This window comes from Mesoplodon bidens, assembly GCF_964165515.1.
Source record: "Mesoplodon bidens genome assembly, chromosome: 8".
Taxonomy (NCBI): Eukaryota; Metazoa; Chordata; class Mammalia; order Artiodactyla; family Ziphiidae; genus Mesoplodon; species Mesoplodon bidens.
The window spans coordinates 36,559,866-36,581,789 of NC_138165.1; the positions used below are offsets into that span (position 1 = coordinate 36,559,866).

Here is a 21,924-nt window from a genome sequence, read left to right on the forward strand (position 1 = left end):
AGCTGTGGTATCTTTGGGTATTTTTCTATTAATAACATTATATGTTATTTATAAGCAGGACATTGTAATTGTGTTGATTTCATTAGCTCTGTCAGATGGCTTCCTCTAGGGTTTTTTAAAAGTGAACAGCTGGTTTTCACAAACATTTATTAAATAATTATTATTCAAAAATTTAGCTTCAAAACCCAAAACTTTGCTTAAGTTTTACTTGGCAACAACAGTGGGCATGAATTATTCAAGATGTGATATGTGGCAGGTGCAATGTGCTGATAAAATATCCTTTTTATTTCTACTATTAGGGTAGAAAATTATTAATCCCCCTGGAATACTAATCAAAGAAAGAAGTACTTCAAATGGTTATGGTAATGACTTATTAGAATTAAATTGCATTTGAAAAATCAGATGGACTCATGAATTAACTAAATTTAGTTTTGTTAGATGAACTAGGGCATCAAGAACAAAGTTACTTCCACCACTTTAAAACCTACTCCATTTCTAAGTCCTCAGTAAACACGTTCTGTTCTTCCCTGACGTGTTGTGTCTCAGCCAAAATTCATCTACTCTCCTCTTCAATGTCTGTTACTATTTTGATTGTTCATCAGATGTCTCCCAAACCTCAAATACCTGCACTGTGCATAAGGTTCCAGAAGCAGGGCTAAGAACACAGGTCCTATCTAACAACATCAGAGAATATTAATAAGTAACTGGGTCACCTCTCTCATTCTTTATAAATAAACAGCAACATATTTTGATGGCTTAGAATAAACATGTTGTTCCAGTTACTCCATTAGAGTATGATAAAATCCTACCTGCTCAATTGTGACAAGAAAAGAGTTAGATTCTAGCATTGCTCTGCTATCTCCTAGCTTGATGAGTGTGGGAAAGTTACAAGAAAGTTACTGCTTAAAAGGAATAGATCACCATTTGATCTGGAAGGTGAAAAGTCACCAACCATTTTAATAATAAGGGAGTTACTCCTGTCAAAACGCATATTCCAATCTTACTTCTCAGCTCTATTCTGAGGGATGGGAGTGAAGAAAGAAATATAAAAGAAATGCTTCCAAAAAGTACTTCTCAGCAATTGATTAAAGAGATTCTAACCAGAGCTGTATAGTCATCATAACCACCAGATCTCCTTCCTTCAAGTCAGCCAGGAACACCTGTTTCTTAGAACCAGCTGAAGACGGATGCCTCTAGCCTTAAACAGGGAGGTTTGCACTTCAAATTCCTTATCAACAACTCTTTAATCATGAAAGAGCAAAATGTATAACACTAATTGGTGGAGAATATTATCATATATTGTTTTTCTGTCATCAAAGAAGATGAGCACACATATTATGTCCTTGAAAATAATACTTAGTTTTATGATGCAGTTGGAAGAAAAAAATTAGGTAGATGGTTCTTAATCTCAAAATTTGCCAGGTCATATAAAAACTGTTTCAAACTTAGTTCTATATTTAAAATATTATAATAGCATCAGAAATAATTTAATTTATGTAGTTTTTTCATTAAAAAAGGTAATTCACACAGAATAACATGCCACCAGTTTAAGGCATTAAAAAACACAAGTAAAAAAATGGATGACTTGAAATAAAACAGATAAAGGAAATGAACAGTTAGTTCTCAGGAAAAAAATAAAAACATATGGAAAAATGTTCAATCTCACTAATAATTAGAGAAATACAAATTAAAACACTGAGATTTATTTTGCATCTATAAAATTAGCCAAAATTTTTACAAGTTTGATGATTTTGTGTGGCAAAGGTTTGGGGGAAATAAGCATTCTCATACATTGCTGAGGGGAGTATAAATTACCAAAACATTTTATGAAGGCAATTTCGCAATATCTATAAAAGTAAAAAAAAGTCTGCTCTCTTTGACACATAAATTCCACTGCTAAAAATTCACCCTACATGAATATCTACAAAATAATCCCAAAATATATGTGTAAATGATTATCGCAGCAATGTTTACAGCAAAGAAAACAAAAACAAAGCAACCTAAATACTATCAAGACTGGCTAAATAAATGAAAGTTCATCCATAACTAAATGTGATGCAGTCATTAAAGAGATTAAAAAGATTGAGTAATCTGTATTGATAATATGGAAAATGATCCAAATATATTAAGTGAAAAAAGCAAGGCATGAATGCAGTATATAATACCTCTTATGTAATATAAAAAGGGCATACATTTACATGCATATCTAGGCATTAAAATTTTTATGAAAAGATGTACAAGAAGCAATTAATAGTGATTACCTTTGAGGAGAAGTACTATGAACAAGAGTAGAGCAATGTTCTTGCTTTTTTACCTTTCTATGATTTTTGAATTTTAAATATTAGCAGTTAGTTTTATTTTATTAATGTTAACAGAGATGAACTAGGTGAAAGCCATTTTTATCTTCTTCTATTTACTTTTAGTATATTTTAAATAAAAGAGAGCTACAAAGACCACTTAAACTATATCAAACAAGAATTAACCAGGCCAGTATTATTTATGATATTATCATGATTGAACATTTAATTCCAACTACCTCTGGCTAGAGTTAAGGCAATGATTAAATACAAGACCTGAGACTCTATTCCTAAGGTGTACTGAATCTACATTTCAACAAGATCCCTGGTGATATGTATTCACATTAAAATTTCGGAAGCAGAAGGCAAAAGACAACCCTAGGCATGCCCGCAGTTCCTAGTGCACACCTGTATCACAGCGTTCATTATACAGTACTTACAACTTTGTTTACTTATCTAAATCCCGCATTAGAGGTGAGGTTGTTAAAAGCAAGATCTAAGGTGTTTTTTTCTTTTTCTTTTTTTCTTGTTTTTGGTGTGGCTTGTGGGATCTTAGTTCCTCAATCAGGGATTGAACTCGGGCCCTCAACAGTGAAAGCACAGTCCTAACCACTGGACTGCCAGGGAATTCCCTAAGACTTTTGTTGTTGTTCTATATGCATTGCACCTGGCACACAATAGACCAAAAGTGTTCGTTAAATAAATGAGTAAATAAGCAGGAAAGGATGACAGCAATTCATCAATTACATGGCAATATGGAATTATTAATTATAAATGACAGAAAAAGTAATTTCTTAAAAATTATTTTTAAAAACCACTATGTTTAAATGTATATACATATATATATATATATATATATATATATATATATATATATATCCTAGAAACACATTACAAAATATTTTTTACCCTCAACAAATAGTACATAAATTCAGGACTCCAACTAAAGTCTCTTATAATGTTTGCCCTTTCTTTTAAAAAGTCCCATAAAATATCACCAGTTGGGGCACAACCTAGCAGTTGAAAAGATAGAAATAAATTACTGTTAGATATCTACTGTCTTCCTGAAGACACGCAAATTATGCTACTGTTTAAGACTGCAGCTGCTGCTGGTTCTGCATCACTGTTTACTATAATTACAGCCTTCAGGTTTCATCCTGACCCATATACCATTATAGGATATGCCCAGGCCAGATGAGCAATTTTAGAAATCAGCAGCACTGATGGATGTTTGCAAAATTGTGGCATTAGATATCTCTCTTTCTAATAGCATAAAAATTCCTTAGTATACCTTCATCCTTCAACAAAAAAAAATTCTCACCTGGCTGTTTCTCGCCATTCAGCATCCTCACCTTCACGCCAGCAAATCTCATCCAGTTCCGTAAAAAGGTCATGAGGAATGTGTTCCTCATCATCATCCTCAGTTCCAAGAATAAACTGTACCCGCTGTGATGGGGTGTCTATTGAAATCAGAGACATGAACATGCATTATCATGACTTGGAGCTTGAAATATCCCGGTCACCGCCTTCAACACCACTCCAAACTCACATCTCCCCTGCCCCTCACACTGCAGCACGCAGCCAGGGTAGACTTGGGAAATTAAGACTAAATTTGGCATTATATTAAGTCTAGTGTAATGCGGGATCATAAATATGTAAAATGTAAATATGTAATGTATCTATATTATCAAAGTTAAAATCAAATGTGATGATTATTTTGGATTACATATAACATCATGGAAACTATTTCTACATCTCTTTTATACACACACACATTTTCTTTCATCACATATGCTACATTTTATGGTAATATTCATAAGAGGAGACTATGATAAAATTCACTTATACTAAAACTGTGCTGAATATAATTCACCAAAGAACTCCCTTGTGATGCTTCTTTGTAGTCACAACCTTATCCGTCTCCTAACCCCTGGCAACCACTAATCTGGTCCCTACTGCTATAATTTTGCCTTTTCCACAATGCCATATAAATGGAAACATACAATGTATAGTTTTTTGAGACTGTTGTTATTCACTTATCATAATGCCTTTGAGATTTATCTGTGTCACTGAATGTATCAGTAATTCCTTCTTTTTATTGCTAAGTCATAGTCCATTGCAGGAATGTACCATAGTTTTCTTACCTATTCACTTACTGAAAGGTATTTAGTTTACAATTTTTTCAATTATGAATAGAAGTGCTATAAGTATTCTTGTACAGGTTTTTGTGTGAACATAAGTTTTTATTCTCTAGGGCAAATACCTAGGAGTAGGATTGCTGGGTTACCTGGTAAATGTGTTGTTCAATCAATACATTTGTGATGAAAATTATAAAACTTTATTGAATGATGTAAAAGTAGACCTAAATAATGAGTAAGTTTATATTAATGGGAAAGTCCAATAGTGGAAAACCATCTTAAAAATTCAATGTTATTCCAGTAAAACACCTGGTATTTTCAAACATTTTTTAAAGAATGAGTAAATCAGTAACAAGCAACAGTGATTACTGAAATCTATAATATTAAATACTTTGTGAAAATAAACCAATTAATCAGTAACTTAAAGGATTAGGTTATAATTAAGTCATGACTGAGGATTTCAGAAGTCAAAAGTGAAAAATATACATATTACATAAAACATAATATAATGTCATACTTTCTGTTCAATATATGTTTGTGATGGGGCCCTAGCCTCTGCCTATATTATTAGCCTTACCTTCTGCCTCTCTTTCCCTTGCAATTCCATTCTGGGTACCTTAGCCTTCTTTCAGATTTTTAAAAATACCATGCTCCTTCCCACTTCAGGGCCATCGCACATACTGTTTCCTCTAGATCTCCCATATATCTTTCAGCATCTACTTCACTGTAATATGCTTCAGCAAGCCTACCTAATCAGCCTTATAAAACACAAACACACATATAAGCACACTCATATGCAATAATTAAGTCAGGCACCTGTTAACTCATAGCACTCTATACTTCTCCTTGCTATACTTACCTCAATTGTCATTTAAAATTTACTGTTCAATAACAAATTAAACACTTTAAATAGAAAATATTTCCAGCTGCCAGAATTAGTCTCTTAGAAGGAGATAGGATCTAGTCCCTAAAGAAGAAATTATGCATTCAAAAATACTTTTCAAATTATAAAGCATTATATAAATATTATTAATGATGACTGGTGCTGAAGCTAGTGGTAGTGGGGATGGTTACAACGAAAATATAGGCCTGTCAAAATAGAGAGGTTTAGAATTAAAGCGCGGAGAATGAGAAGATAACAGTGCCGTTAATTAAAAGAGGGTTGTAACACGGGTAAGCCTTGAAGGCACTAAGTGAAATAAGACAGCAAAAGGTAAATACTATATGACCTCACTTACATGTGGAATCTTAAAAAAAAAAAAAGACAAGATGAAACAAAACAATAAAACAGAACAAAAACACCAAACTCATGGAAAAGGGATCAGATTTGTGCTTACCAGCTTTGGGGGTGGGGGGAACTGGAGGAAAATGGTCAAAATGTATAAACTTCCAGTTACAAGATAAGTAAGTACTAGGGATGTAATGTACAACATGATGATTATAGTTAACACTGCTGTATGATATATAGGAAAGTTGTGAGTAGATCCTAAGAGTACTCATCTCAAGGAGACATTTTTTTCTTTTCTTTTTATTGTATCTATATGAGATGATGGATGTTAACTAAACCTATCATGGTAGTCATTTCACAACATATGTAAAGCAAACCATCACGCCATACACCTTAAACTTATACAGTGAAGTATGTCAATTATTTTTCAATAAAACTCGGGAAAAAAAAGGCTTGTCAGAATGAGGAGCCAGTATTGTAGGCTGAGAGCACAAGAGGCATCTTTTAGATATGCTGAGTTTCAGGTGATTATGGTTCAAACATATAAAGATGGTCACAGGAAAGGTGGATATTTGATTCTGGAAAAGCCGACAGGGTCAGAGGTAAAGACATGGGTTGCATTTAACTAGAGAAGTCATTTGATTACAATGGATGAGGACTCAGAAATGAAAGAATAGAGAGAGAAGACTCAGCATCAGGGGAATAATAAGGTTTAAGATTTAGGATGAGGAAGAGTTTAAAAAAATCAGAAGAGGGGCTTCCCTGGTGGCACAGTGGTTGAGAGTCCGCCTGCCGATGCAGGGGACACAGGTTCGTGCCCCGGTCCGGGAAGATCCCACATGGCCGCGGAGCGGCTGGGCCTGTGAGCCATGGCCGCTGAGCCTGAGCATCCGGAGCCTGTGCTCCTCAACGGGAGGGGCCAGAACCGTGAGAGGCCCGCGTACCGCAAAAAAAAAAAAAAAAAAAAAAAAAAAATCAGAAGAGGATTAGGTAGATATGTAAAAGAATTTATACATTAAACAAATATATAATGAGCACCTTCCGTTGGTCAGGTGAATTAGACAGATATAAACAGAAAAAAAACCCTCTGCCCTTATAAATCTGATAGAGAGAGTAGTACAACAGTGGTCAAGGTAGAAAAGGATTTCAAGAAGAATAAGAAGTCAATAATGTCAGATGCTGTAGAATCAATGAGGAGAACTAGGTGTAACAGGATTTGGACAGCTTAATGTTCAATAGCACTGGAATGCCAAAGACCATATATTGCTTTTACAATCAGAAAAATAAACAAACTATCAATATTTCTTTTGGCATACAGACCATATTTTCAACAAATGGTTAGTTAAAATCAAACTTACAAAGTTATCTGAGGAAAGCGACTAATAGAATCATAACTGGAAATAAGCAAGTTCCTTTGCAAACTTTCATCTTTTCATTGTTAGCTATGTTACTCCTACTGCTTTAATTACTCACATATTAATTAACCAGGGTCTTAAATACATTTTTCCTAATAATCAGTGAAAACACTCTCCTTTCTGTAGGCCCTGTCCAAAAGTTCTCTATTTTTCAGGCCCTTTCTGGAGAACGGTCAAAAATATGTTGAGAAATACACTTCTTATAAAAACAGAACAAGCATAATGACAGAAGTGAATTGGAAAATTCCCTTTTACATATATGATCTTACTGTCATGAAAACCACAGGCCTCATACACAATGACAGTTAGATCAAGAAAGCAGATTCACTAGATGTTTACCATTTTGCATTTCTGAATTATAGGTGTTTTTCTTCTTCTTTATCCTTGTTATATTTCAGATAAATCAATATTTACATAATCTTCTGAAATCATGAAATGATGACAAGTTTAATGGTTCTGTTCCAAATTGATGTCTCCAGTCTCTTTGCAGCTCAGTATTATTTTCCATCTTCATTTGAACTTTAAAATTTTGCTCATATTATTTGAATGTACTATATAATCTATTCGTTTGGATTCCTTTATTTTAATTCATTTCATAATTGAAATAATATATTTACTATTAATGCTAATTAGTTCATTTTGTTATGGATTGATAAAAAGAACATTTCAGCTGAAGCATCAAGAGCCAACAGGCATTTCTCTCCAAAGGGGACGTGAAACTACATGCAGAACTTACAAACTATGTTCCTAAAAACCTAGTTACTTAACTCTAACTCTTTACCCATGCTAAGGCTATAAAAAGATCATAAGTTGAAAATAGCAGACACATTCTGGAAAGAATTTCTTCAAAGAAAGCTGTAACATGAGTCCCAAGTTTCCTTACTCCCTTACAAAAGCAGGGGAGTAGGTTGTCTGCCTCTCCCTCAAGACAACTGAGTAGTGCTCTAGGGCATCATGAATTTAACATGTCTCCCCACAGTGGACTGGGGTATGATTCCTCCCTGAGAAACAAAGTCTGCCTAGCTGCTGATGGCTGAGATTGCTGCTGTGAATAACATGCACTCCAGAATTTACCAGGGCAATGAGTGTGTGCATGTTTTCTGTGAATCATATATGGGCTGCACCTATGAGACAGAGAGAGTCGGAGAGAAGCAGAGAGACAGAGAGAGAGAGGGAATATGCAAGATAGAGAGAATGTGGAATGTGGGGTCATCTTAGATGCTGTCCAAGAGGCTGCCATGGAGCAATTACAAGACTTTAGCAGGGGGAATCTATCACTATAGCCAAATATCTGGGGGATAAGGAAGAATAAGTAATAAGGCAGAAAAGAGTGCAGGTAAAAGAAAATGAGTCCATTTAAATTCTTGCTAAGCCTAGAGAGTATGACATCAGCTTGTAAGACTACCAGCTAAGTAAGAGCTTTCCTGCCCCATTCCACTTAGTTCTTTTCATTTCCTATGTTCCAGATCTGAATGGATCAGAAACTAGAGTTAGAAGATGATGGAGCATCTGGAAGAAGGAGAAGTTCAAGGTAGGAGGGGAAAAAAGAAACTACACTCTCTGTTCTCAACTGGAGCACACCTGGGCAAGAGAGGGAGGCAAAAGACCTTACAGTTAAAGCAAGTTCAAAGTTTTCACTATTACATGAGACTACATATTTTAGTTACTTATTAGAGGCCTTCAAGTTACCTACGAGTGACTAGAAAGGCTGGAGAACCCATCAGAGTTTTCATTCAGGAGCAGAATAACAATTAGATCCACTGAGTAAATACAAAGGGATGGTACAAGCCAGAATAGAGTTACTTTATAATTAAATCCCACAAGTAGTGTTCAGTCAATATAAAAGTTACAAGAACCCTAGAAATGATCATAGTTCTTTCATATTCATAAATGAGTCCTTCAAACTCAAAACTAACAACCTGATCAAAAAATGGGCCAAAGATTTTAACAGGCAACTCACCAAAGAAGATATACAGATGACAAATAAGTACATGAAAACATGCTCCACATCATATATTACCAGGGAAATGCAGATTAAGACAATGAGATACCATTATGCACCTATTAGAATGCCCCAAATCCAGAACACTAACTACACCAAATGCTGGCAAGGATGTGAAACAACAGGAACTCTCTTTCACTGCTGTTGGGAATGCAAAAGGGTATAACTCCGTTGGAAGACAGCTTAGCAGTCTCTTACAAAACTAAACATACTTTTACTATATGGTAGAGCATTACACTCCTTGGTATTTACCAAAAGGAGTTGAAACTTATGCCCACCAAAAGACCCTGCACACAGATGTTTATAGCAGCTTTATTCATAGTTGCCAAAACTTGAAAGAAGCCAAGATGTCCTTCAGTAGGTGAATGGACAAATCTATTATGATTCACACAGACAATAAAATATTATTCAATGCTAAAAAGAAATGAGATAGTAAGCCATGAAAAGACATGGAGAAATCTTAAATGTATATTAGTAAGTGAAAGGAGCTGATTTAAAAGGGCTACATACTGTATGATTTCAACTATATGACATTCTGGAGAACTATGGAGAGAGTAAAAAGATCAGTGGTTGCTGGGGGTGGGAGTGGAATGAATAGGCTGAGAACAAAGGATTTTAAATACTCTGTATGATATTATAATGACAGATATGTCATTATACATTTGTCCAAACCCATAGAACATACAACACCAAGAGTGAGCCCTAAGGTAAAATATGGTTTTGTCCAAGATTATGATGTGTCCATGTAAGTTCATCCTTGGTAAAAAAAAATGTACCACTCTGAGTGATGTTAATAATGGGGGTGGCTATACCTGTGTGGAGCCAAGGAGTATATGGGAAACCTCTGTACTTTCCTGTCAATTTTCATGTAAACCTAAAACTCTTCTAAAAAATAAAGGCTTTTTTTTAACATCTTTATTGGAGTATAATTCCTTTACAATGGTGTGTTAGTTTCTGCTGTATAACAAAGTGAATCAGCTCTACGTATACATATATCCCCATATCCCCTCCCTCTTGCATCTCCCTCCCACCCTCCCTATCCCACCCCTCTAGGTGGTCACAGAGCACCGAGCTGATCTCCCTGTGCTATGCGGCTGCTTCCCACTAGCTATCTATTCTACATTTGGTAGTGTATGTATGTCCATGCGACTCTCTCACTTTGTCCCAGCTTACCCTTCCCCCTCCCCGTGTCCTCAAGTCCATTCTCTAGTAGGTCTGTGTCTTTATTCCTGTCCTGCCCCTAGGTTCTTCAGAACCACTTTTTTTAGATTCCATATATATGTGTTAGCATACAGTATTTGTTTTTCTCCTTCTGACTTACTTCACTCTGTATGACAGACTCTAGGTCCATCCACCTCACTACAAATAACTCAATTTCACTTCTTTTTATGGCTGAGTGATATTCCATTGTATATATGTACCACATCTTCTTTATCCATTCATCTGATGATGGACACTTAGGTTGCTTCCATGGCCTGCTTATTGTAAACAGAGTTGCAATGAACATTGTGGTACATGACTCTTTTTGAATTATGGTTTCTCAGGGTATATGCCCAGTAGTGGGATTGCTGGGTTGTATGTTAGTTCTATTTTTACTTTTTAAAGGAACCTCCATACTGTTCTCCATATTGGCTGTATCAATTTGCATTCCTACCAACAGTGCAAGAAGGTTCCCTTTTCTCCCCACCAGAATTTCTTGTTTGTAGATTTTTTGATGATGGCCACTCTGACCAGTGTGAGGTAATACCTCATTGTAGTTTTGATTTGCATTTCTCTAATGAGTACTGTTGTTGAGCATCCTTTAATGTGTTTGTTGGCAATCTGTATATCTTCTTTGGAGAAAAGTCTATTTAGGTGTTCTGCCCATTTTTGGACTGGGTTGTTTGTTTTTTTGATATTGAGCTGCATGAACTGCTTGTATATTTTGGAGATTAATCCTTTGTCAGTTGCTTCATTTGCAAATATTTTTTCCCATTCTGAGGGTTGTCTTTTCGTCTTGTTTATGATTTCTTTTGCTGTGTAAAAGCTTTTAAGTTTCATTAGGTCCCATTTGTTTATTTTTGTTTTTATTTCCATTTCTCTAGGAGGTGGGTAGAAAAGGCTCTTGCTGTGATTTATGTCATAGAGTGTTCTGCCTATGTTTTCCTCTATGAGGTTTATAGTGTCTGGCCTTAACATTTAGGTCTTTAATCCACTTTGAGTTTATTTTTGTGTATGGTGTTAGGGAGTGTTCTAATTTCATTCTTTTACATGTAGCTGTCCAATCTACCCAGCACCACTTATTGAAGAGGCTGTCTTTTCTCCATTGTATATTCTTGCCTCCTTTATCAAAGATAAGGTGACCACACGTGCGTGGGTTTATCTCTGGGCCAAAATATAAAGTCTTAAAATACAGGGCATCTCAGTTTTTAAATTGTTTAATTGTTCCCACCAATGTACCGCACTATATCTTATATATGATTACATATATTCAAGAAATTATAAGAAAGGAAAAAGAAACTACTTTTATATAGCATATTTGCTGCAGGCATTAGTAAAGCATTTCCTTTTTAGAATGTTAATATATGAGATATGGTTTATTGCCAAATATTTTAAGAAATTTGTCAAACTAAATTTTATAGCAAAATGAATAAGAATTGAGTCAATAGCCAAGTCTCCTGCTTAACAACCTCTTCAAAAGAATATGCCAGTTTCCTAAATGTAACATGAATGTTGATTTTGAAATGAGACTGATGGATTTCCATAAATATCAAATATACTTAAGGAAATCACAGTGCGGCATATACATTTATGATTTAATTTATCTGAAATAAGAAGCTAGTATTATATTCTTCCTAAAAGTATACTATCTGGGTGATAGTAATATATACTAAACCCAATCACATCAGAGTCAAATGAAATGTTTCTTGACAGCCTGTTACCTCTGTGGCTGGTTCTTCTGGACCAAAAAAAAAAAATTAAAAATTAAATAAAGTCAGTGCTTCAAACAGCTGTAAAAAAGAGCATAAGTTGTAATTTTAGAGTTACACTAAGAAATCAATTAAATTGTTCTATTAGACCTACCCAGTGTGACCAGACATAGCAGTTTTGTGTTTCATGACAGCCTATTCTAACTACTCACTCACTTGTCAGAAACCAAATCCCAGAGTAGCCATGCCTCAACATTGGTATTATGTTTCTCATGCTTTTGAAACAATTTCTCTCATCACTGTTTTCAATGACTTATTTCAGTTTACTCTGCATCAGTAATCTGGGTACCTATAACACTTACCTTGCATCCAACCCCCCAAACTCAAGTACTATGTGCAGGAAGCTTGCATTTAAGACTTAATAGTATTTCCCCTAATAAAGCATGAGGATCACTCATCACAACATAGTCATTAAATACACATGAGGAAATAAGACCCTCATAGTTATGAATAAAGAGGATTTGAAAGTCTGAGGTAGGGCATCATAGGTTTAAAAGACTTCTCGAAGACACAATGATAACAGCATAGGAAATAATAATTTATTAACGTAGGATAATCTGTTCATGGACAAGAGGTATTTTATTTGGGTTTTAAACAACATATGACTCCGTGTATCTGGCTTTTCATTCTTTAGAGTAGAAATGATTTTATAGCTATTAGGTTATGCTCACAAAAGTCTTTTTATGATCATCCCATCAATGTAATTTTAATGTCTTAAAGAAAGGCTCAGATTATGTTTCAATACAGCAAATATTCAAAATGTGTTATTCAATGACTTTTTAAATATCTATGCAACTTAAAATTGTATGACATAAATCATGTAAATTATAGTAATATCACAATCAGAAAGAATTTTTCTAAGCATAAATATTTCTCCTAAGTTGATAGGTATTTTATTTATTTTTAAGATAGCCACTGAAAACATAGATCATTGTAATACAAACTGTAGCTAAGACTATGATAGATTAAGATAAGGTTCTGTTTATGTATTTAGTAAAATATATAATGGAAATAAATTACAGCATGGAGAAAGCTGCACTAGGGAATAAGGGTCTCAGCCTCTTAGTATCCTCTTCTGGAATTTGTAGATATATCAAAAGACACCATTAAAAGAGTGAAAAGATAAGCCACAAATGTGAGATAATTGAAACATGAAAAACTAACAAAAGACTTATGTCCATAATATATAAAGAACTTCTACAAATCAAAAAGAATAAATGATCCAATTAAAAAAAAAAAAAAACAAGCATAAGATCTGAATAGGCACTTCATAGAAGAGGCTATCCAAATGGCCAAAAAAGCACATGCAAAGTTACACAACCTCACTGGTAATCAAGAATTGCAAATTAAGATAATGACATACCATTATGCCCCTCATTAGATAGTTAATGTTAATAGAATGAAATTGTCAAGTGGTACTTAGAATGTAAAACAACATATGCTCTCACACTTTGCTGGAGAAAGTGTTAATACGTACCCTATTTTGGAAACTGTTTGGCATTATCTACTAAAGTTGAAATACACATATCCTGTGACTCAGCAACAAATAATTTCATTCCTAGGTATGAGAAATGCATATGTGCACCAAGAGACATATACAAAAATGTTCACAGCACTGTTCTTCATAGTATCTCCAAAAATTAAATAACCTAAATTTTCATTAATAGTAGAATGCATGGTATATACAAACAAATGAGCACTGTACAATAACGAAAATGAATAAACCAAAGCTACAGCTAAAAACATTGGTGAATCCCACTAAACACACAATGTTGAACAACAGAGACACAAATACCTCCTGTATGACTTCGTTTATAAAAAGTTCAAAAACAGGCAAAACACCCAATGTAAGAAGACAGACTAGAGATCCTTTTGGGGAGAAGGGAGAGAGTAGCGACTGGGAGGGAGGACAAAGGGGCTTTCTGGAGTGCTAGCCAAGACAATATTTACACAGATGTTTCTTTGTCATAAATCATTGAGTTGTACGTTTATGTTTCTAAGTTTTAACATTCATAAATACCTGTGTTACACTTCACATAAAATAATTTTTTAAAAAACTCATTGATATTCTTATATATCAGCCAATTGGGAGTTAAATAGGAACAGGAAGCTATTGCCATCAATAAACAGATTTGAAGTTATGTTTTCTGTATTTGCTTCATTTTTCCTAAAATGTGTGCACAATTTATCATCTAAGAATGGAAAAATACCAGGTCTAATTCAAGGGTTGTGCTAATACAGTACCTTTGAGTACCATATTTTAAATAAGCATTTAGTAAAGTAGATGTCTTTAAGATTTATTTCTAGTGCTTATAGATTAATTATAATTTATATACTGTTGTCATCTCTCCTGTTACATTCTTTGTTGGGACGCTGAGGAGCAAAGTAACATTAAAGTGTTCTGAATTTCTCTCATTATCTTTTATATTTTCACTGACTTCAAGCTAATGCTTCCAACTTATTTTTAAACAACTCAACCATGTTCCTGGTTGAAAATATAATTTTAAATTATATAAGGTGAATGAAAGACAATATTAAAAATAACAAGATGCAAAGTTTTAGCAGTATTCTGTTGTCAGGGAATTGATTACAGTAGGAAGAAAAATTAATCATCACAATCTTATACAAACAATTTTGTTAAGTGCAGTAACAAAAGTAGATTGAACTTATTTGCAGTCATCAAAAGTTTTGTATAATCAAAGTAACACCACCACCATAACGACACAGTCAAAAAGCTGGGTCTGGGCTTCCCTGGTGGCGCAGTGGTTGAGAGTCCGCCTGCCGATGTGGGGGACGCGGGTTCGTGCCCCAGCCCGGGAGGGTCCCGCATGCGTGGAGCGGCTGGGCCCGTGAGCCATGGCCGCTGAGCCTGCGCGTCCGGAGCCTGTGCTCCGCAGCAGGAGAGGCCACAGCAGTGAGAGGCCCGCGTACCGCAAAAAAAAAAAAAAAAAAAAAAAAAAAAGCTGTGTCTGTCTTTGGACTCACCTAGAAATCACATTCCAACCATGGGATCTGGTGGACTAGACCCAGCCATTGCAGGCCTGTGACATGAGCATAATGTCTCTGGCTACAGTAAGGCCTGTTCAGTTTTCCCTGGATGCAGCACTGATACAACCAGGTTCCTAACAACACCGCCTTACGTGATTGGGTCATATAATAAAGTGGGATTCTGTGGATGTTTCTAATATATTGGAATGACAACATTTTTGAGTGCCAGTATTCAAACATTTACACTAAAATCTTTTTGTTAAATTGATCCTTGCTCCAGAAATATGGGTCCAAATTATTCCGTGCCTTCATAAACCCATATTCCAATTTACAATATAAAAGCCCCAGGATCCCAGCAGAGGAACCTGATGCTTCCTTACATTCTCCTCTATCTCATACCTCTTTGAAGTTGAATTCTTTATAATTTTAAAGCACCTGTAGGAATGTCTTCCAAAGATTTTCTTTGAAATCTTTCCAAGTAAAATAAGTATTTCTTAAGTAGTCAGAAAGTTTCTTCGAAGGCTTCAGCATAGTAATCTCATATATTCAAACTATGCTGAGTATCAAAGTCCAAATCAAGTGGGATGGTGTTCATAACATGGTTTCAGTCTCAGCATGTAACTGAGTACTTGATTATCAAGGCACTTAAACTGACTGTGGAATAGGAACATAGGCAGATTATTAGTCCTGAAGAAACTTTAAAAAGTGAAATGTACGAGGTTCTACTGCTTAGCAACTACTAGGGTGCCACACCTTTGTCCCTGATAAAACAGATCTTAGGTCTAAATGGTAATAAAGATACTCAGATGGTTGGTGGAGGAAGGAATAGGTGGCATCCAAAAATAGTGGCTGACACATCAGTGGCAGAATCTGGGCTACCTGGCTTATTGTCAAGTTTCCCAAATAAAGAGGCAGGACTTTCTTAAGATAGATCAATGGTTCTTGATCCTAGCTGGATATTAAATCACCTGGGATACTTTTTAAAAATACCATGACCTACAGAAAGAGAAACACAAATACCGTATGCTAACACATATATATGGAATTTAAGAAAAAAAAATATCATGAAGAACCTAGGGGTAAGACAGGAATAAAGACACAGACCTACTAGAGAATGGACTTGAGGATATGGGGAGGGGGAAGGGTAAGCTGGGACGAAGTGAGAGAGTGGCATGAACATATATACACTACCAAACGTAAAATAGATAGCTAGTGGGAAGCAGCCGCATAGCACAAGGAGATCAGCTCGGTGCTTTGTGACCACCTGGAGGGGTGGGAGGGAGGGAGACGCAAGAGGGAAGAGATATGGGAACATATGTATATGTATAACTGATTCACTTTGTTATAAAGCAGAAAATAGCACACCATTGTAAAGCAATTATACTCCAATAAAGATGTAAAAAAACAACAAAAAAAAACATGACCTAGGAAAACACCCAAGATTAATTAAATAAAAGCCTTTGAGCATCAATATTTTTTAAAAGCTCCTCAGATGAGTCTAACATGCAACAAGATTTGACAAGCAATATTCTAGAGTTTGTCCAATTTTAATGTGCATATAAGTTACCAAAAGTTATTGCTAATACACAGATTCTGATTCAAGAGGTCTGGGGTGGGGCCTGAGATTCTGCATTTCTAACAAGCTCAAATGTGATGCTAATATTGCTGGCTCATGGACCACACTTCTTTTCTTTTTAATATTTAACATTCTTTATTCGATAAGGACATTTTAAAATTCTCTTTTCTTCTACTTAATCCCTTGTTATTGAGTCCCAGCCTTTCAGCTGACTCTGACCTATTTTCTTTATAAAGAGCAGTAGTATAAATGTTTTTGACCATGAATGCCATTACATAGTTTGCACCCTCATTCATCACATCCTTACCACTCCCTTTTGTTTTAGTCCAGTCAGTTCTCCCACCTCTGCTACTTGAGTCCAACCATAATAGGTATTTGTGCTATTCCTGCTCCAGTGTCTTTCATTTTTTTTAAGCATCTTTACTGGAGTATCATTGCTTTACAATGTTGTGTTAGCTTCTGCTTTATAACAAAGTGAATCAGCTATATGTATATATATATCCCCATATCCCCACACTCTTGCGTCTCCCTCCCACGCTCCCTATCCCACCCCTCTAGGTGGTCACAGAGCACCCAGCTGATCTCCCTGTGCTATACAGCTGCTTCCCACTAGCTATCTAGTTTACATTTGGTAGTGTATATATGTCAATGCTGTTCTCTCACTTCATCCCAGCTTACCCTAACCCCTCCCCGTGCCCTCAAGTCCATTCTCTACTTCTGCATCTTTATTCCTGTCCTGCCCCTAGGTTCGTCAGAACCACTATTTTTTTTAGAATCCATATATATGTTAGCATACAGTATTTGTTTTTCTCTTTCACTTCCCTCTGTATAACAGATTCTAGGTCCATCCACCTCACTACAAATAACTCAATTTCGTTTCTTCTAATGACTTAGTAATATTCCATTGTATATATGTGCCACATCTTCTTTATCTATTCATCTGTAGATGGACACATAGGTTGCTTCCATGTCCTGGCTATTGTAAATAGAGCTGCCATGAACATTGTGGTACATGACTCTTTTTGAATTATGGTTTTCTCAGGGTATATGCCAAGTAGTGGGATTGCTGGGTCGTACAGTAGTTCTATTTTTAGTTTTTTAAGGAACCCCCATACTGCTCTCCATAGTATCAATTTACATTCCTACCAACAGTGCAAGAGGGTTCCCTTTTCTCCACACCCTCGCCAGCAATTTATTGTTTGTAGATTTTTTGATGAAGGCCATTCTGATTAGTGTGAGGTGATACCTCATTGCAGTTTTGATTTGCATTTCTCTAATGATTAGTGATGTTGAGAATCCTTTCACGTGTTTGTTGGCAATCTGTATATCTTCTTTGGAGAAATGTCTATTTAGGTCTTCTGCCCATTTTTGGGTTGGGTTGTTTGTTTTTTTGATATTGAGCTGCATGAGCTGCTTGTATATTTTGGAGATTAATCCTTTGTCAGTTGCTTCGTTTGCAAATATTTTCTCCCATTCTGAGGGTTGTCTTTTCGTCTTGTTTATGGTTTCCTTTGCTGTACAAAAGCTTTTAAGTTTCACTAGGTCCCATTCGTCTATTTTCATTTTTATTTCCATTACTCTAGGAGGTGGATCAAAAAAGATCTTGCTGTGATTTAGTCAAAGAGCTTTCTTGCTACATTTTCCTCTAAGAGTTTTATAGTGTCTGGCCTTACATTTAGGTCTTTAATCCATTTTGAGTTTATTTTTGTGTACGGTGTTAGGGAGTGTTCTAATTTCATTCTTTTACATGTAGCTGCCCAGTTTTCCCAGCACCACTTATGGAAGAGGCTGTCTTTTCTCCATTGTATATTCTTGCCCCCTTTATCAAAAATAAGGTGACCATATGTGTGTGGGTTTATCTCTGGGCTTTCTACCCTGTTCCATTGATCTATATTTCTGTTTTGTGCCTACTGGCACAAAATCAACATACTGTCTTGATTACTGTAGCTTTATAGTATAGTCTGAAGTCAGGGAGCCTGATTCCTCCTGCTCTGTTTTTCTTTCTCAAGATTGCTTTGGCTATTCAGGGTCTTTTGTGTTTCCAAACAAATTGTGAAATTTTTGTTCTAGTTCTGTGAAAAATGCCATTGGTAGTTTGATAGGGATTGTATTGAATCTGTAGATTGCTTTGGGTAGTATCGTCATTTTCACAATGTTCATTCTTCTAATCCAAGAACGTGGTATATCTATCCATCTGTTTGTATCACCTTTAATTTCTTTCATCAGTGTCTTATAGTTTTCTGCATACAGGTCTTTTTCCTCCTTAGGTAGGTTTATTCCTAGGTATTTTATTATTTTTGTTGTAGTGGTAAATGGGAAATGTTTCCTTAATTTCTCTTTCAGAGTTTTTGTCATTAGTGTATAAGAATGCAAGAGACTTCTGTGCATCAATTTTGTATCCTGCTACTTTACCAAATTCATTGATTAGCTCTAGTAGTTTTCTGGTAGCATCTTTAGGATTCTCTATGTATAGTATCTTGTCATCTGCAAACAGTGACAGCTTTACTTCTTCTTTTCTGATTTGGATTCCTTTTGTTTCTTTTTCTTCTCTGATTGCTGTGGCTAAAACTTCCAAAACTATGTTGAATAATCGTGGTGAGAGTGGGCAACCTTGTCTTTTTCCTGATCTTAGAGGAAATGGTTTCAGTTTTTCGCCATAGAGAACAATGTTGTCTGTGGGTTTGTCATATATGGCCTTTATTATATTGAGGTAGGTTCCCTCTATGCCTGGAGAGTTTTTACCATAAATCGGTGTTGAATTTTGTCAAAAGCTTTCTCTGCATCTATTGAGATTATCATATGGTTTTTATCCTTCAATTTGTTAATATGGTGTACCACACTGATTGATTTGCATATATTGAAGAATCCTTGCATTCCTGGGGTAAACCCTACTTGATCATGGTGTATGATCCTTTTAATGTGCTGTTGCATTCTGTTTGCTAGTATTTTGTTGAGGATTTTTGCATCTGTGTTCATCAGTGATATTGGCCTGTAATTTTCTTTTGTCTGGTTTTGGTATCAGGGTGACGGTAGCCTCATAGAATGAGTTTGGGAGTGTTCCTTCCTCTGCTATATTTTGGAAGAGTTTGCGAAGGATAGGTGTTAGCTCTTCTGTAAATTTTTGATAGAATTCGCCTGTGAAGCCATCTGGTCCTGGGCTTTTGTTTGTTGGAAGATTTTTAATCAATCACAGTTTCAATTTCAGTGCTAGTGATTGGTCTGTTTATATTTTCTATTTTCTCCTGTTTCAGACTCAGGAGGTTGCACTTTTCTAAGAATTTGTCCGTTTCTTCCAGGTTGTCCATTTTATTGGTGTACAGTTGCTTATAGTAAACTCTCATGATCCTTTGTATTTCTGCAGTGTCAGTTGTTACTTCTCCTTTTTCTTTTCTAATTCTGTTGATTTGAGTCTTCTCCCTTCTTTTCTTGATGAGTCTGGCTAATGGTTTATCGATTTTGTTTATCTTCTCAAAGACCCAGCTTTTAGGTTTTATTGTTCTTTGCTATTGATTCCTTCATATCTTTTTCATTTATTTCTGATCTGATCTTTATGATTTCTTTCCTTCTGCTAACTTTAGGGTTTTTTGTTGTTCTTTCTCTAACTGCTTTAGATGTACAGTTAGGTTGTTTATTTGGGATGTTTCATGTTTCTTGTTTCTTGTTTCTTGAGGTAGGATTGTATTGCTATAAACTTCCCTCTTATACTGCTTTTGCTGCATCCCATAGGTTTTGGGTCGTCGTGTTTTCATTGTCATTTGTTTCTAGGTTTTTTTTATTTCCTCTTTGATTTCTTCAGTGATCTCTTGGCTATTTAGCAGCATATTGTTTAGACTCTATGTGTTTGTATTTTTTACAGTTTTTTTTCCTGTAATAGATACCTAGTCTCATAGCATTGTGATGGTCCACACTTTTAATAGCAAAGTTTCTAGAACACTGGATCTCAACCTTGGTTTCACATTTGAATCACCTGGGGTATTTTTAAAAAATACCTATGCTTCGGTCCCACCCACAGAGATTTTGACTGGTATGGGATTTGGCCATTAAAATGTTTTTAAACCCCCCGGTGCAGCCAAGGTTGAGAACCACAGTTCTAGAAAAATTGACATAATGTATCCAGCTATGGAAAAAAAAGAATAACATGACAGAGGCAGGGGGAACAAGCTTATGTCTGTTTACTAAATATTTCTAAGTTAATGTGAATGCCGCTTATTTTGTCAAATATTAGAAGTATTTAAGAAACTCAAAGTAACCATTAAAGCTTATTCCAACAGATATTCCATTCCTAGAGCCTAAGAGGGGGTCTCTCCTAACTATAAACAGATGAAGCTGGAGTAAGAGAAATCTACCCAGTTGTCTCTTTTTTATACTCCCAGACTCCACTTCATGAAACAAAAAACCCTGAAAACGTGGGGGACACTTTCACACCTCCCCTTCTGCCCACTGACTCAGAGATGATCATCCTTCTATCATGCTGGTGCAGGATACCCAGGATACTTTTCTTTACACACTCCCATCAATCATTCTACTTCTGGAAGAAGTACATGGTATTTGGGGAAGTTTGATGCCCATAACTATACACAGCGATGGAGACAAAGAGCAGACTAATGGCAGTGCCTCTCTAAGCCACCTTAGGATATAGCTGGACATACATAGTATGGATATATTTTGCCTTGGAAAACGGTGAGTAAAAAGAAAAAAACTGGCATCCTGTAAAAATACTATAAATCAAAGGAAAGTTAAAATAATCTTGATGGCCCAAAAGAAGATGATACCTCTGAAAATTATCTACTTCAGAATCAAAAGAAAATGTCCAGAAATAGTGGGGATCATCAATAGACTAAAAACAAAGACTCTATCAAGCAGGAAAAACAAATACTAATTAGGAAAGGACAGGAGGAAATGTAAAGAAAATCAGATGAGATAAGAAAGAAACTTAAAACTAAAGATGCAACAGCAAAATCAAAACCCCTAATAGAAGTAGTAAAATGCAGAACCGATACTACAGATAATGAAATGAATAATGAGAGACTAACTTTAAGCTACCAAAAAAAGGACAACAAGCAGATATCATCAACCCAACATGCAGATATAATTCACAAAGAAGAGACCAAAGTAAGTGGAACAGAATCAGATAAGACAGGAAAATATTCTCTCAGCAGAAAAATATCAGTGTATGCAGACTGGAAATGCTTTTTAACATACTTACCATTAGGCCTATCGTAGCAAGTTTTCTTAAATAAAGGGACACAAAAAATTGTCTATAAGCATTCAAGCTTAAAAGAGATAACCTTAAAAAATGAAAAAACAGAGA

General features: G+C 35.5%; 1 protein-coding gene across 8 annotated transcripts in view; it reads right to left on the reverse strand.

Moving 5' to 3' along the window:
- SLC4A10 (solute carrier family 4 member 10) overlaps positions 1–21,924 on the reverse strand; it is a gene marked incomplete at both ends in the record, with an annotated part of 311,945 nt that overhangs the window by 140,928 nt on the left and 149,093 nt on the right. For all 8 annotated transcript variants that reach the window (XM_081241990.1, XM_081241987.1, XM_081241989.1 and 5 more), the window contains one exon: positions 3,619–3,757. In XM_081241990.1, coding sequence (XP_081098116.1) covers positions 3,619–3,757 — 139 coding nt within the window. The remainder of the gene's footprint in view (positions 1–3,618; positions 3,758–21,924) is intronic.